Genomic DNA, 17,477 nt, shown 5'->3' on the forward strand with positions numbered 1-17,477 from the left:
AGTGTCTATAACACTGTAAGGGGTCTTCTACATAGAAGACCATAGTAAATCCCAGGACATAGTGTCTATAACACTGTAAGGGGTTCTTCTACATAGAAGACCATAGTAAATCCCAGGACATAGTGTCTATAACACTGTAAGGGGTCTTCTACATAGAAGACCATAGTAAATCCCAGGACATAGTGTCTATAACACTGTAAGGGGTTCTTCTACAGAGAAGACCATAGTAAATCCCAGGACATAGTGTCTATAACACTGTAAGGGGTCTTCTACATAGAAGACCATAGTAAATCCCAGGACATAGTGTCTATAACACTGTAAGGGGTTCTTCTACATAGAAGACCATAGTAAATCCCAGGACATAGTGTCTATAACACTGTAAGGGGTTCTTCTACAGAGAAGACCATAGTAAATCCCAGGACATAGTGTCTATAACACTGTAAGGGGTTCTTCTACATAGAAGACCATAGTAAATCCCAGGACATAGTGTCTATAACACTGTAAGGGGTTCTTCTACATAGAAGACCATAGTAAATCCCAGGACATAGTGTCTATAACACTGTAAGGGGTTCTTCTACCTAGAAGACCATAGTAAATCCCAGGACATAGTGTCTATAACACTGTAAGGGGTTCTTCTACCTAGAAGACCATAGTAAATCCCAGGACATAGTGTCTATAACACTGTAAGGGGTCTTCTACATAGAAGACCATAGTAAATCCCAGGACATAGTGTCTATAACACTGTAAGGGGTTCTTCTACATAGAAGACCATAGTAAATCCCAGGACATAGTGTCTATAACACTGTAAGGGGTCTTCTACATAGAAGACCATAGTAAATCCCAGGACATAGTGTCTATAACACTGTAAGGGGTTCTTCTACATAGAAGACCATAGTAAATCCCAGGACATAGTGTCTATAACACTGTAAGGGGTTCTTCTACCTAGAAGACCATAGTAAATCCCAGGACATAGTGTCTATAACACTGTAAGGGGTTCTTCTACATAGAAGACCATAGTAAATCCCAGGACATAACACTGTAAGGGGTTATTCTACAGAGAAGACCATAGTAAATCCCAGGACATAGTGTCTATAACACTGTAAGGGGTTCTTCTACATAGAAGACCATAGTAAATCCCAGGACATAGTGTCTATAACACTGTAAGGGGTTATTCTACCTAGAAGACCATAGTAAATCCCAGGACATAGTGTCTATAACACTGTAAGGGGTTCTTCTACATAGAAGACCATAGTAAATCCCAGGACATAGTGTCTATAACACTGTAAGGGGTTATTCTACAGAGAAGACCATAGTAAATCCCAGGACATAGTGTCTATAACACTGTAAGGGGTTCTTCTACATAGAAGACCATAGTAAATCCCAGGACATAACACTGTAAGGGGTTATTCTACAGAGAAGACCATAGTAAATCCCAGGACATAGTGTCTATAACACTGTAAGGGGTTCTTCTACATAGAAGACCATAGTAAATCCCAGGACATAGTGTCTATAACACTGTAAGGGGTTATTCTACCTAGAAGACCATAGTAAATCCCAGGACATAGTGTCTATAACACTGTAAGGGGTTCTTCTACATAGAAGACCATAGTAAATCCCAGGACATAGTGTCTATAACACTGTAAGGGGGTCTTCTACATAGAAGACCATAGTAAATCCCAGGACATAGTGTCTATAACACTGTAAGGGGGTTCTTCTACATAGAAGACCATAGTAAATCCCAGGACATAGTGTCTATAACACTGTAAGGGGTTATTCTACAGAGAAGACCATAGTAAATCCCAGGACATAGTGTCTATAACACTGTAAGGGGTTATTCTACATAGAAGACCATAGTAAATCCCAGGACATAGTGTCTATAACACTGTAAGGGGTTCTTCTACATAGAAGACCATAGTAAATCCCAGGACATAGTGTCTATAACACTGTAAGGGGTCTTCTACATAGAAGACCATAGTAAATCCCAGGACATAGTGTCTATAACACTGTAAGGGGTTCTTCTACATAGAAGACCATAGTAAATCCCAGGACATAGTGTCTATAACACTGTAAGGGGTTCTTCTACCTAGAAGACCATAGTAAATCCCAGGACATAGTGTCTATAACACTGTAAGGGGTTCTTCTACATAGAAGACCATAGTAAATCCCAGGACATAACACTGTAAGGGGTTATTCTACAGAGAAGACCATAGTAAATCCCAGGACATAGTGTCTATAACACTGTAAGGGGTTCTTCTACATAGAAGACCATAGTAAATCCCAGGACATAGTGTCTATAACACTGTAAGGGGTTATTCTACAGAGAAGACCATAGTAAATCCCAGGACATAGTGTCTATAACACTGTAAGGGGTTCTTCTACATAGAAGACCATAGTAAATCCCAGGACATAACACTGTAAGGGGTTATTCTACAGAGAAGACCATAGTAAATCCCAGGACATAGTGTCTATAACACTGTAAGGGGTTCTTCTACATAGAAGACCATAGTAAATCCCAGGACATAGTGTCTATAACACTGTAAGGGGTTATTCTACCTAGAAGACCATAGTAAATCCCAGGACATAGTGTCTATAACACTGTAAGGGGTAAGTCTTCTACATAGAAGACCATAGTAAATCCCAGGACATAGTGTCTATAACACTGTAAGGGTTCTTCTACATAGAAGACCATAGTAAATCCCAGGACATAGTGTCTATAACACTGTAAGGGGTTATTCTACAGAGAAGACCATAGTAAATCCCAGGACATAGTGTCTATAACACTGTAAGGGGTTATTCTACATAGAAGACCATAGTAAATCCCAGGACATAGTGTCTATAACACTGTAAGGGGTTCTTCTACATAGAAGACCATAGTAAATCCCAGGACATAGTGTCTATAACACTGTAAGGGGTTATTCTACAGAGAAGACCATAGTAAATCCCAGGACATAGTGTCTATAACACTGTAAGGGGTTATTCTACATAGAAGACCATAGTAAATCCCAGGACATAACACTGTAAGGGGTTCTTCTACCTAGAAGACCATAGTAAATCCCAGGACATAGTGTCTATAACACTGTAAGGGGTTCTTCTACATAGAAGACCATAGTAAATCCCAGGACATAGTGTCTATAACACTGTAAGGGGTTATTCTACAGAGAAGACCATAGTAAATCCCAGGACATAGTGTCTATAACACGGTAAGGGTTCTTCTACCTAGAAGACCATAGTAAATCCCAGGACATAACACTGTAAGGGGTCTTCTACATAGAAGACCATAGTAAATCCCAGGACATAGTGTCTATAACACTGTAAGGGGTTCTTCTACCTAGAAGACCATAGTAAATCCCAGGACATAGTGTCTATAACACTGTGATAAGCTCACATAGTTGCTGTTATAAACTCTGGACAGTTGTCACTGACTAGTTAGATATTCATTTTCCAGTGAGCAAACCATTTCTGTACTTAGAGCATTCTTATAACTACATTTCTATTGGGTTTTTGCTCTGTCAATAAAACTCATGAATGCACCTGTTTATGTCAAATAGTTAGGTGTTCTACTTGTAGCCCTGGTTGTCCTGAAAAGAACATGGTAAAACACTTCATTGTGAGACTAAATATAACGGCTGGACATGCAGATAAATAAAAGTCAGATAAATGTCTTGGGACTGATGGGGTTAAACACCTTTCTCTATCGCTCTACCGCTCCCTCTTACCTGGCTCAGCCTAATACGACCCCCTGCTAGTCTGACACATAGTTCAGACTAAAGAGCATCCACAAAGACCTACATGTTTATGAACATAACACGCACCAATTCAGCCCATACCTCTCCATTGTTACCGCTGGAGGAAAAACATCAGCTAGTGGATGAAGTGCATTAGCTTCATACAATACCAGGTGCTTCGTGTGTTACCTGGTCACACAGTGACTGCAGGACAGTTCCCACCAGCTCTGCACAGTGCTGTTGTGGCAGGGCGTGGTCAGCAGCGGGAACCAATAGGGACAGTAGCAGGGGGAAGACATCAGCCAATGGCTCGTCTCCAGGGGCAGAGCCAGAGAGCAGGTGTAACGTTGCGATCTTACAGGCTCTCTGGGAAACCAGGGTGTCGAATAGAGAGAGGAGACGAGGACCTGCCCCCAACCCGGACTCTTACCCTCAACACTGAAAAACACAACCACACATACCGAAATCAAAAACACAACCACGCATACCGAAATCAAAAACGCAACCACGCATACCGAAATCAAAAACACAACCACACATACCGAAATCAAAAACGCAACCACACAACCCGAAATCAAAAACACAACCACACATACCGAAATCAAAAACACAACCACACATACCGAAATCAAAAAACACAACCACACATACCGAAATCAAAAAGCAACCACACAACCCGAAATCAAAAACGCAACCACACAACCCGAAATCAAAAACACAACCACACAACCCGAAATCAAAAAACGCAACCACACAACCCGAAATCAAAAACACAACCACACATACCGAAATCAAAAACACAACCACATATACCGAAATCAAAAACACAACCACACATACCGAAATCAAAAACGCAACCACACATACCGAAATCAAAAACACAACCACACATACCGAAATTAAAAACGCAACCACACATACCGAAATTAAAAGCGCAACCACACAACCCGAAATCAAAAACACAACCACACAACCCGAAATCAAAAACACAACCACACATACCGAAATCAAAAACGCAACCACACAACCCGAAATCAAAAACGCAACCACACAACCCGAAATCAAAAACGCAACCACACATACCGAAATCAAAAACATCAGAGAAGGTATCATGGTGGTTCTAATTTGGACGTGAAATAATATACAAGGCCAATTAGGGATTTATTTGGCTTGCCATCTTAGTACAAGAGTGCATAAGGGTGTGTGTTTGCGACTGTCTTACGGCTGTAGTTCCCCAGCAGGAACTCCAGCAGGGTCTTCATGATGAGGGTGGCGGTGGGAGAGGAGAGGTCAGCCAGCTGGACACACACACGTCGCAGCATGGCCAGCAGCGGAGGACAGCTAGTTCCACACACACACCCGAGGGCATCTTGCAAACACACCCCACTGCACCCGCAGGTGCATGCTCCACAACTTCCTGGTGTTCAACGCTACAGCCACGTCCTGGACAGAGATTACCTGGAGGGGACCGGCACAACACACAACTAGAAATCTGTTTCCCTTCGGTTTGGATGTTTCCAACATGAAAGTCCTACTGCTTTCAATCCTCATGCATTGATTAGTTTGTTAAGTGTCAATCCGACGACCTCCAGACTGTTGCTGATGATGGCTGTAGCAACATGAGAAGCAGCAGGCGTGTGTGTGTACCTGCGTGCTCTGCATGGGCAGGGGGAGTGGTAGCAGTTCAGACAGCAGGGTGAGGCCAGAGAAGAGTCCTTCTGGTGCTTTCAGTAGAGAGCCCAACACCTCCTTCAGCATCAGAGACCATGTGTTACTGAGCAGAGTCTCCTCTGTGTGGGTCATCTACAGGGGAAATGATACCCAATTTATTACACGCAACACACACACACAACATTATGTTAAAGGTCAATCAGAAAAGAGCTCTCTACCTGTTCACTGACTCCCGTGTGAAGGTGAGCAGCACATCTACGATGAGGGCCTGAACCTTGGTCTCCTCCCAGTCTAGACGCCCAGAGGACGGGGCTGAACACACCACCATGTGTAGGTCACCAACGTGCTCGCCACACGCGTGTCCCTGAACTGGAAGGCCCGCTGCGCAGCAGCTCTGTCAGCATGGTCCGCAGGCAGCCTTAGCGTGTTGGCGCACACGCCAAGGATCATACAGCGCTGTGGGGTGGGTCCCATGTGTCCATGCACACGCCAGGCAGGCAGCAGCACGCCTGCACAGCTTCTGGAGCACACAAACACACGTGTCCAAGCCCTCCCAGAAAACAACTGCACCCCCGCTTAGACTCCACTTCAGATCTCTCTGCTGAGCCTCTACGGCGGGAGGGGGACAGGCGATCTGGCAGAGGACCCTCAGAGCAGACATCAGTCCACTTCCCTCTAGAGTCAACACGTTCTGGACGTTCTACAGGGACACACACGGGACAGACAGGACAGAATGGGTTTTCTGTTAGTAATATGACCAATAATACACATGTACATACACTAAGTATTTTATTTACATCAGCCACACAGTGCATTCGGAAAGTATTCAGACCCCTTGACTTTTTACACATTTTGTTACTTTACAGCCTTATTCTAAAATTGATTCAATTGTTTTTCCCCCTCATCAATCTACACACAATACCCCATAATGACGAAGCAAAAACAGTTTACTTTTTTTTTTTTAACATTGCAAATGTATAAAAAATAAAATAAAAAATGAAAACAAATCACATTTACATAAGTATTCAGAACCTTTTTTCAATACTTTTGTGGAAGCACCTTTTGCAGAGATTACAGCCTCAAGTCTTCTTGGGTATGACACTACAAGCTTGGCACACCTGTATTTGGGGGAGTTTCTCCCATTCTTCTCTGCAGATCCTCTCAAGCTCTGTCAGGTTGAATGGGGAGCGTCGCTGCACAGTTATTTTTAGGTCTCTGCAGAGATGTTCGATCGGGCTCAATTCCGAGCTCTGGCTGGGCCACTCAAGGACATTCAGAGACTTGTCCCTGCGTCGTCTGGCTGTGTGCTTAGGGTCATTGTCCTGTTGGGAGGTGAACTTTCTCCACAGTCAGGTCCTGAGAGCTCTGGAGCAGGTTTTCATCAAGGACCTCTCTGTACTTTGCTCTGTTCATCTTTCCCTCGATCCTGACAAGTCTCCCAGTCCCTGCTGCTAAAAACATCCCGACAGCATGATGCTGCCACCACCATGCTTCACAGTAGAGATGATGGCAGGTTTCCTCCAGACTTGACGCTTGGCATTCAGGCCACAGAGTTCAATCTAGAGCAGAGAATCTTGTTTCTCATGGTCTGAGAGTCTTTAGGTGCCTTTTGGCAAACTACAAGCAGGCTGTCATGTGCCTTTTACTGAGGAGTGGCTTCCGTCTGGCCATTCTACCAGAAAGAACTGATTGGTGGAGTGCTGCAGAGATGGTTGTTCTTCTGGAAGGTTCTCCCATCACCACAGAGGAACTCTGGAGCTCTATCAGAGTGACCATCGGGTTCTTGGTCACCTCCCTGACCAACGCCCCTTCTTCCCGATTGCTCAGTTTGGCCGGGAGGCCAGCTCTAGGAAGAGTCTTGGTGGTTCCAAACTTCTTCCATTTAAGAATGATGGAGGCCACTGTGTTCTTGGGGACCTGCAATGCTGCAGAAATGTTTTGGTACCCTTCCCCAGATCTGTGTCTCAACACAATCTTGTCTCGGAGCTCTACAGACAGTTCCTTCGACCTCATGGCTTGGTTTTTGCTCTGACATGCACTGTCAACTGTGGGACCTTATATAGACAGGTGTGTGCCTTTACAAATCATATCCAAATCAATAGAATTTACCACAGGTGGACTCCAATCAAGTTTTAGAAACATCAAGGACGATCAATGGAAACAGGATGAATAAGAAGGTAACGTAAAAAGAAATGTGGAAAAATTCAAGGGGTCTGAATACTTTCCAAAGACGTGCACGCACGCTCTCCCTCCAAGACCTGGGTCAGCCACAGTCACATATATATGCATGTACCGCAGGGCAGCTCTCTAAGCCCTCTACTGGTTTTCTTTTTTTTACCAATGACCAGCCACTGGCATTACACAAAGCATGTGTGTCCATGTACGCTGATGATTAAACCGTATACGCATCAGCAACCACAGCTAATGAAGTCACTGAATCCCTTAACAATGAGTTACAGTCTGTTTTGGAGTGGGTGGCCAGTAATAAACTGGTCCTGAACATCTCTAAAACTAAGAGCATTGTATTTGGTACAAGTCATTCCCTAAGTTCTAGACCTCAGCTGAATCTGGTAATGAATGGTGTGGCTGTTGAACAAGTTGAGGAGACTAAATTACTTGGTGTTACCTTAAGATTGTAAACTGTCATGGTCAAAAGAAAGATGCTTTTTAACACCACATTCCACAGGCTCTAGTTGTATCTTATCTTGATTATTGTCCAGTCATATGGTCAAGTGCTGCAAAGAAAGACCTAGTTAAGCTGCATCTGGCCCAGAACAGAGCAGCACGTCTTGCTCTTCATTGTAATCAGAGGTCTAACATTAACACTATGCATGAAAGTCTCTCTTGGCTAAGAGTTGAGGAAACACTGACTGCCACTTGTTTTCATAAGAAACAATGTGTTGGAAATTCAAAATTGTTTGCATAGTGAACTTACACAAAGCACTGACACATACACACACACATACACCCCCCACCAGACATGCCACGAGGGGTCTTTTCACAGTCCCCAGGTCCAAAACAAATTCAAGGAAGTGTCCAGTATTATACAGAGCCATGACTGCATAGAACTCCCTTCCATCTTATATAGCACAAGTGAACCGCAAAGCTGGTTTAAAAACAAATAAAGCAACACCTCATGGCACAAGGCCTCTCCCCATGTGACCTACTTGTTGTGTATATGTACTGACATGTATGTGTAACCGCTCGATGGGCGCACACACACACACACACACACATTAATGCTTTTAAATTGTCAAGTCTTTTGTCTCAAATGTCTTTTTTGTTATGTGTCGTACCTCAGTCGAACCCCCAGTAAGACCCCAGTGGGACCCCCAGTAAGACCCCAGTCGAAACCCCAGTCGGAACCCAGTAGGACCCCAGTCGCACCCCAGTGAGACTAGCTGTCGTCATAGAAGATCCTAAAAATTAAATCAAACTAGCTAACTCCATGGTGAAGGACGTCTCTGCTGAAATCCACCAAAGGACTGGTGCAGAGACCATGCTTTGTGGAATTCAGGTCCGACTATATGAATAAAATGTGTTATGAAACGCTTACCTTGTACCTATGTTTGTCCTTTAGTTGCGTGCCTTTCTTAACTGAAATCCATACTTTTTCAAGTATGGACGCTAATCAAATAAAACCACCGACTGTTTGCCCATTGCTGTTGCTCTAAGATGGCAACTCAGCGCAAATTAGCATTTGACAATTGAATCTCAACAAGGAAATAGTCGGTGGATGTTTTTGAATAACGTTTATTGAAAAAGTATGGATTTCAGCTAACAAAGAAAGGAACACAACTACAGAAGACAAACACAGGTACAAGTTAAGCGTTCATAACCTTTTTTTATTTTATTGAAAAAATAAATATTTTTTTTTTAAGTATTGACCTTGGGGGAATCGATGTAGTCATTGCTGAATTCCACAAAGCCTGATCTCTGCTTCACTCGTTGGTGGATTTCATCAGAAACTTCCTTCACCATGGAGTGGAGTTTAGTCAGCTAGTTATATCAAAGCAAGTCGGTGTGTGTGTGTGTGTGTGTGTGTGTGTGTGTGTGTGTGTGTGTGTGTGTGTGTGTGTGTGTGTGTGTGTGTGTGTGTGTGTAGGGAGCTGAAGGCCTGCAGCCAAGTCATCATTATGAAGGATTAAACAAACAGCAACAACAGGTTATCAGTCCGTGGGGACATGTAGTGTAACAGCTCACCTGTTTGATGTAGTCTATGAGGCTGGGGATGCTCCCCATCTCTAACTTCACCTTGTCCAGAGGTTCCAGCCACTGACTCAGCTCTGGAACACAACACCAACACTGAGAGGATCACTTAGTGTTGCAGTTCACCTTGCAAGGAATTCTGAATAGTAGTTTAACACGTTTTTTGGGGGGTACTTTTCTCCCCAATTTCGTAATATCCAATTGATAGTAACAGTCTTGTCCCATCGCTGCAACTCCCCTGCGGACTCGGGAGAGGTGAAGGTTGAGAGCCATGTGTCCTCCGAAACACGACCCGCCAAGCCGCACTGTTTCTTGAAACACCGCTCGCTTAACCCGGAAGCCAGCCGCACCAACATGTTGGAGGAAACACCGTCCAGCTGGCGACCGAAGTCAGCTTGCAGGCGCCCGGCCCGCCACAAGGAGTCGCTAGGAGCGCGATAGGACAAGGAAATCCCATCCGGCCAAACCCTCCCCTAACCCGGACGACGCTGGGCCAATTGTGCGCCGCCTCATGGGTCTCCCCGTCATGGTCGACTGGGACACAACCTGGGATGGAATCCGTCGATGCAGTGCCATAGACCGCTGCGCCACTCGGGGAGGCCTTCAACACATTTCTAAGGGGGTGATGGGTAGGGCTATGTCATTACAATGATAGAGTTGGGTGTAGAAGTATTTTTAAAATGAAGGTTTAGGGACCACCAGTTCACCCACTGTTGATAAGGTTGGTTTGGCGTTATAGGTCAGAGGTTAGGGGTTAAGGTTGGATACCAACCTGGCGTTGTTATAGTCAGGGGTCAGGAGCTACGCACCCTGTAGTTTAGCGTTGGTGTCATCAGCCTTGGCCAGGATGAGTAGAGGAGCAGCGTGTTGTTCCATCGTACGGAGATCATTGGAGTTCTGAACCACCATCAGCACCAGCATACACGCATAGTTATAGGTCACCGCCTTCCGGGCCTTGGCCTCCCCGTGTCCGTCCTTGCTGTGGTGCTGCAGCAGCGTAACCAGACAGGAGAGGTTGTTCTCCAGGCTGAAGACGTGAGCCACAGCGCTCCTCCCAGTCTGTGTGAAGGTGATGAGGTAGAGGGCATGGAGCATGCTCAGTACCTCCGCACTGTCCCCCTCCTCTAGCCCCACCCCCCTCCCTCCCCGCCGGCAGTCACGTGACTCATCAGCTCAGACACGCTCTGGAGGGCATGCAGCGCCTGCATCAGCCACACCCCCAAACCCTCTTCACCCAATCCGGGGCCCGAGAACCCGCCATCGCCCCCAGTGACCATAGGCTCCTCTCCCTCAACCTCGGCGACGGTTGCTAGGAGGCGGAGCAGCAGGTTGGTAGGCGTGGGCTGGGCCAGCATGAAAAGCAGTCCTGATTGGGTGAGAGACAGAAAGTGCAGGACATCCCTGACGGCGTGAGTGACACCTGTATGCCCCGCCGCCACTGCTGCTGACAACGCCACCGCCGAGCTCTCCAGGAAGTGACATGCATGCATGTACCTGTGGGGTGTGGGGGAGAGTTATTAGTACAAATGTCTGTCTGTCTGTCTCTCTGTGTGTGTGTGAGTGAGTGAGTGAGTGAGTGAGTGAGTGAGTGAGTGAGTGAGTGAGTGAGTGAGTGAGTGAGTGAGTGAGTGAGTGAGAGAGAGAGAGTGAGAGTGAGAGAGAGTGTGTGTGTGTGTGAGTGAGTGAGTGAGTGAGTGAGTGAGTGAGTGAGAGAGTGAGAGAGAGAGAGAGAGAGAGAGAGTGTGTGTGTGTGTGTGTGAGTGTGTGTGTGTGTGTGAGTGTGAGTGTGTGAGTGTGAGTGAGTGAGTGTGTGAGTGTGAGTGAGTGTGTGTGTGAGTGTGTGAGTGTGTGTGTGTGAGTGTGAGTGTGTGTTGTACCTACCTGTACAGTGTAGGGTAGGGGTCGTCTCTCTCCTGTGGACCAGTAATACGTGCGGTTGTAGGGAAGGCCTTTCCAGGGGCTGGACCATGGTGTGGGGGGCGGTCTCTAGAAGGTGATGTAACTCTTCTAGAACCCCAGCCAACCTATCCAGCTCAGCCTCGCTGACAGGGGAGGGGCCTAATGATGTCTCCTCCTCCATGGCTATGTCAGGCTCCTCCCCCTCATCCTGAAATATAACACTGATCATTCTTATATACTGATATACTGTAGTAATTATATGGACAGTAGAGCCTCAGTCATAGAAACCCCATAGTTCCACACTGAACTGGGAACTGGTTATGAAATGGGAAACTTTATCAGACCCAAATGACTGTTCTTAAAACGCAGATCTCCAGTCAGTGTGTGCTTACCTGCAGAGGCTCGCTCCAGGCTGCCGCTGTCCTCTGCAGGTCAGTCATAACCTCATAGGCGTGGCCTTTCTGCAGAATGGCGTTGCCCGCGGTTACCACCCGCACGGTTTCCTCCCCCAGGAACAGCTGCACCAACCGCTGCGGGACGGACAACACACACACACACACACACACACACACACACACACAACCTCAGTTAGAAACACACGCAGCCTCTCTATTATAAGGTCTTCATGTGTACCGTATGTCTATGGCCCCTCTCACCTGGTATCCACTCCTCTCCATCTCCCCCTCCTGTAGGAAGGCCTCCACACCAGCAGGGGCACTGGTCAGAGCATCCAGAGCCCTCAGGATACACAGCTTCAGCGTGGACGACACATGGTCCACCTGGAGCAGCTCTAGTAGGAGCTCCAGGGCTCCCCTCGTGCAGCAGCGCAGTGAGGCCCTGTGGGCACTCGGCCAAGCAGGAAGCCAGCTTAGCTCCAGCTTTCAGCTGCCTGAGGTTTAGAGCAATGGGTTGGGTCAGAGCTATCTCCATACTAAGACCCTGGAGAGCCCATTGGACCAGAGCTCCAATAGGCTCCTCCCATTCCCCCTGTCCAATCAGAAAGCCCAGCCCTCTAGCGAGCAGCCCTGATGCCTGCTCTAGGGCCGTGACCCAGCGGGAGTCACGGTCCTCTCCTATCCCAGCCAGGAGCTCTCTCATCTGGGCAACAACCTCAGCCTCTGCCCCTTCTCCACCTCCAGGCCCCTGTGGACCAACACACACAGCCCCCCTAGCCCTCTCCAGCTGGGAGTCGAAGCGGGTCTTGTAGGGAGGGGTGAAGTAGAGCAGTGGGCGTAGCTCTCTTTCGTAGGGGTCGTACTGGACTGGGGGCACAGAGGCCAGGTCTTCAGGGGTGTAGTCAATGTCAAAACTGGGCAGCTTAAAACTCCCATTGTCCAAGTCATCCTCATCACTACTGATCTGCTCATAACCATCATCACCTGGAGGAGGAGGGAGGGAGGGTGAGTGAAGGGAGAAATATTGTAAAACAACAAAAAACAAACACAGAAAAGAAAAGACCTCACAACACTCACATAAGTGCTAAAACATGAAGAACATGATGAAATGACAGTTCACTCAACCAAGAGTTAAGAATGAGAGAGAATCACAGCACACAGGCACAGTTAGTTTGTCATGCAAGGGGATCTGATACTACAGCAGCAACAGCCATGGCTCTAAGCCTTATGATTACAACTGGTTAGGCTGGTTGGAATGGCACTGAGCAGGGTTGGGGTTGAGGGGGTCTGAGCAGGGTTAGGGTTGAGGGGTCTGAACAGGGTGTAGGGTTGAGGGGTCTGAGCAGGGTGTAGGGTTGAGGGGTCTGAACAGGGTGTAGGGTTAGGGTTGAGGGGTCTGAACAGGGTGTAGGGTTGAGGGGTCTGAACAGGGTGTAGGGTTAGGGTTGAGGGGTCTGAACAGGGTGTAGGGTTGAGGGGTCTGAACAGGGTGTAGGGTTAGGGTTGAGGGGTCTGAACAGGGTGTAGGGTTGAGGGGTCTGAACAGGGTGTAGGGGTTGAGGGGTCTGAGCAGGGTGTAGGGTTGAGTGGTCTGAGCAGGGTGTAGGGTTGAGGGGTCTGAGCAGGGTGTAGGGTTGAGGGGTCTGAGCAGGGTGTAGGGTTGAGGGGTCTGAGCAGGGTGTAGGGTTAGGGTTGAGGGGTCTGAGCAGGGTGTAGGGTTAGGGTTGAGGGGTCTGAGCAGGGTGTAGGGTTGAGGGGTCTGAGCAGGGTCTAGGGTTGAGGGGTCTGAGCAGGGTGTAGGGTTGAGGGGTCTGAGCAGGGTGTAGGGTTGAGGGGTCTGAGCAGGGTGTAGGGTTGAGGGGTCTGAACAGGGTTAGGGTTGAGGGGTCTGAGCAGGGTTAGGGTTGAGGGGTCTGAACAGGGTGTAGGGTTGAGGGGTCTGAGCAGGGTGTAGGGTTGAGGGGTCTGAGCAGGGTGTAGGGTTAGGGTTGAGGGATCTGAGCAGGGTGTAGGGTTGAGGGGTCTGAACAGGGTGTAGGGTTGAGGGGTCTGAGCAGGGTGTAGGGTTGAGGGGTCTGAGCAGGGTGTAGGGTTGAGGGGTCTGAGCAGGGGTGTAGGGTTGAGGGGTCTGAGCAGGGTGTAGGGTTGAGGGGTCTGAACAGGGTGTAGGGGTTGAGGGGTCTGAACAGGGTGTAGGGTTGAGGGGTCTGAGCAGGGTGTAGGGTTGAGGGGTCTGAGCAGGGTGTAGGGTTAGGGTTGAGGGGTCTGAACAGGGTGTAGGGTTGAGGGGTCTGAGCAGGGTGTAGGGTTGAGGGGTCTGAGCAGGGTGTAGGGTTGAGGGGTCTGAGCAGGGTGTAGGGTTGAGGGGTCTGAACAGGGTGTAGGGTTGAGGGGTCTGAGCAGGGTGTAGGGTTGAGGGGTCTGAACAGGGTGTAGGGTTGAGGGGTCTGAGCAGGGTGTAGGGTTAGGGTTGAGGGGTCTGAGCAGGGTGTAGGGTTAGGGGGGTCTGAGCAGGGTGTAGGGTTGAGGGGGTCTGAGCAGGGTGTAGGGTTGAGGGGTCTGAACAGGGTGTAGGGGTTGAGGGGGTCTGAGCAGGGTGTAGGGTTGAGGGGTCTGAGCAGGGTGTAGGGTTGAGGGGTCTGAACAGGGTGTAGGGTTGAGGGGTCTGAACAGGGTGTAGGGTTGAGGGGTCTGAGCAGGGTGTAGGGGTTGAGGGGTCTGAACAGGGTGTAGGGTTGAGGGGTCTGAGCAGGGTGTAGGGTTAGGGTTGAGGGGTCTGAGCAGGGTGTAGGGTTAGGGGTCTGAGCAGGGTGTAGGGTTGAGGGGTCTGAGCAGGGTGTAGGGTTGAGGGGTCTGAACAGGGTGTAGGGTTGAGGGGTCTGAGCAGGGTGTAGGGGTTGAGGGGTCTGAGCAGGGTGTAGGGGTTGAGGGGGTCTGAGCAGGGTGTAGGGTTGAGGGGTCTGAGCAGGGGTGTAGGGGTCTGAGCAGGGTGTAGGGGTCTGAGCAGGGTGTAGGGGTCTGAGCAGGGTGTAGGGTTAGGGGTTGAGGGGTCTGAGCAGGGTGTAGGGGTTGAGGTGTCTGAGCAGGGTGTAGGGTTAGGGTTGAGGGGTCTGAGCAGGGTGTAGGGTTAGGGTTGAGGTGTCTGAGCAGGGTGTAGGGGTTAGGGTTGAGGTGTCTGAGCAGGGTGTAGGGTTAGGGTTGAGGGGTCTGAGCAGGGTGTAGGGTTAGGGTTGAGGGGTCTGAGCAGGGTGTAGGGTTAGGGTTGAGGTGTCTGAGCAGGGTGTAGGGTTAGGGTTGAGGGGTCTGAGCAGGGTGTAGGGTTAGGGTTGAGGGGTCTGAGCAGGGTGTAGGGGTTGAGGGGTCTGAGCAGCATGCCAGAGCACACACACACTGTCTGAGCCCCCCTACCTTCCTCCATCTCTTCCTCCTCCTCACCCTCATCCTCCTCCTCTTCCTCCTCCTCATCCTCAGGGGCGCTACACTCCGTCCGTGCATCGTCCTCTTCTTCCGGCTCTTCCTCCTCTTCCTCCTCCCCTCTTCCCTCAGGCTCGGCGTCTGAGTAGGGGTTCGTCGGCAGGCAGTGAGCTGCGCTCAGGTGAGACGGGCTCCAGGTAGTCCTCCCCTCTTTCAGTCGGCTCCGCCTTGGCCACTCCAACTGAGACAGTCACCATGGACACCACAGTCGGTTATCACGGCAACCAAAGATGGCATCAGGTATACACGGATACAAGCTGGCACAAATACATGGAAACGTTTCTTTTGGCAAGGTTAGCTAGTTGAATATACAGTATGAAATCTGTCCCTGTGAGATGAACATAGAGACGCAGAGAAGTGTGTGTGTGTGTTACGGTCACTGGGACCGGCTCCTCATCATCATCATCTGGTGGGGGCGGTCCAGGAGGGGTGCGGGGGCCTCTGGGTGCTGGTCTGGGAGGACTGCCATTATGCTGCTCCTCCTTATCCCACTCTGAGACACACATAGTTTAGTCCACCTTGTGTTTTCCTTTTGCCATGGAAAATATGATAGTATTGTGATAGTGGTATCCTGGCAACCCTAGTATGAGTCTTTACCCACCTTGTTTGATGATCCTCTTGAGGCCAGTCTGTTGTTGGGGGGTGGGGGAGGGGGAGGTGGGGAGAGTCCCGGTCGTGACCATGTGACCTTTCTGCTGTACCGTACACCGCCACCGTCAGACTGGTGTGTACCATCCACGCAGCACCAGACCATCTGTGTTCACCTACACAACACACACACACACCATTACAAACACACAGCGACACACACAACACCGTTCACCTGTAGAGAGAACAGTGACCTTCTACAGAGAGAGGGGGAGGAGTCTTTACCTTTCCATTGGGCCTGAAAACGATGGACTTGTTTTCGTCATATTCAAAACTGTAAGGACGAGCCAGCGAGAGAAAGAGAGACAGAATTATTACATTTCCATTAGTAGTGGAGCAGGCTACAGTAGAGGGGCTGATGTACTGCAAGTTCTCTCTCAGGTGAACAACAACGGCCTGTGAGCGCTTGTCTAACATTAGGTTGTGCCTGTGTTCTCTGTTGGAATGCTCGATGTGGCATTCTGGGTTCTACAGTCTGTTGTGTGTGATTCAGCAGGTGCAGCAACAGGGCTAAGTTTCTGGCGACCCGTCTCAGAGTGAACAAGGACTAAGACAGTCGTCACAGATCGGTCTCTGCCCTGACAGGTTCTACAGGTGAGACTTGAGCTCTCAAATACTTTTATAGACACATTCTGGGAAGTGAAAAAAAAGGGAGGCGGGAGAGAGAAATAGACAGATACTGGGAGGGCAGGAGTGACAGAGAGACAGAGGAAGAGGTAGAGAGAGAGGGATACAGACAGAGAGAGACAGAAGTAGAGAGAGATACAGACAGAGAGAGAGAGAGGTAGAGAGAGGGATACAGACAGAGAGAGACAGAAGTAGAGAGAGAGGGATACAAGACAGAGAGAGAGAGGTAGAGAGAGGGATACAGACAGAGAGAGACAGAGGTAGAGAGGAGGGATACAGACAGAGAGAGACAGAAGTAGAGAGAGAGGGATACAGACAGAGAGAGAGGTAGAGAAAGAAGGATACAGACGAGAGAGTAGTAGAGGTATATTCGAGAACCACTCTTTGGAAACAAGTGCTTTAATTAATACTTTTAAGTGCTATCCTCTGGGTCCACATTGTACATTTCTGTTGTATATGTATTTTACACAAATACATTCAATTCAAATAGAATGTACAAAGTGTTACTGACCTTCCCAGTCTGTGGAAGCAGGCGCTGCTGGGTTTAGTGAGGTTGTTGGAAAATGCTCCAGCTGGAAGGAATGAGGCGACGTCTCCCTGGAAACACAGACAGGAACAGGATATGACATCACCACTCAGCCCCCCCTTTCAGCCACATGAGAGATCCCATCTGTCCGGTTACGATTACCTCACAAATCACCCTAACTACCCCGGTGAGAATGAGGCCAAACTGAACATTACAGCTCTGGGGCCTCATTTATCAATATTGCGAGAAACTTGCTATAAAATACTTGCATACGAACGGAATTTGGAATGTTGGTGCACATTG

At 48.5% G+C, this 17,477-nt stretch overlaps 1 protein-coding gene across 1 annotated transcript in view; it reads right to left on the reverse strand.

Annotated features, from left to right (window-relative positions):
• LOC106606143 (protein virilizer homolog) overlaps positions 1-17,245 on the reverse strand; it is a gene marked incomplete at its 5' end in the record, with an annotated part of 30,573 nt that extends 13,328 nt beyond the window's left edge. The window contains 25 exon segments of the mRNA XM_045711317.1: positions 3,915-4,148; positions 4,919-5,110; positions 5,112-5,183; positions 5,373-5,528; positions 5,623-5,729; positions 5,732-5,773; positions 5,776-5,809; positions 5,811-5,909; positions 5,911-6,096; positions 9,600-9,682; positions 10,415-10,745; positions 10,748-11,099; positions 11,487-11,565; positions 11,568-11,712; positions 11,897-12,034; positions 12,161-12,319; positions 12,321-12,883; positions 15,308-15,554; positions 15,748-15,866; positions 15,971-16,036; positions 16,039-16,099; positions 16,102-16,137; positions 16,247-16,295; positions 17,160-17,214; positions 17,217-17,245. Of these exon segments, the coding sequence (XP_045567273.1) occupies positions 3,915-4,148; positions 4,919-5,110; positions 5,112-5,183; positions 5,373-5,528; positions 5,623-5,729; positions 5,732-5,773; positions 5,776-5,809; positions 5,811-5,909; positions 5,911-6,096; positions 9,600-9,682; positions 10,415-10,745; positions 10,748-11,099; positions 11,487-11,565; positions 11,568-11,712; positions 11,897-12,034; positions 12,161-12,319; positions 12,321-12,883; positions 15,308-15,554; positions 15,748-15,866; positions 15,971-16,036; positions 16,039-16,099; positions 16,102-16,137; positions 16,247-16,295; positions 17,160-17,214; positions 17,217-17,245 (3,634 nt within the window).
• Between the last annotated feature and the right edge of the window lie 232 nt (positions 17,246-17,477).

Source organism: Salmo salar, unplaced genomic scaffold (assembly GCF_905237065.1).
Source record: "Salmo salar unplaced genomic scaffold, Ssal_v3.1, whole genome shotgun sequence".
NCBI lineage: Eukaryota > Metazoa > Chordata > Actinopteri > Salmoniformes > Salmonidae > Salmo > Salmo salar.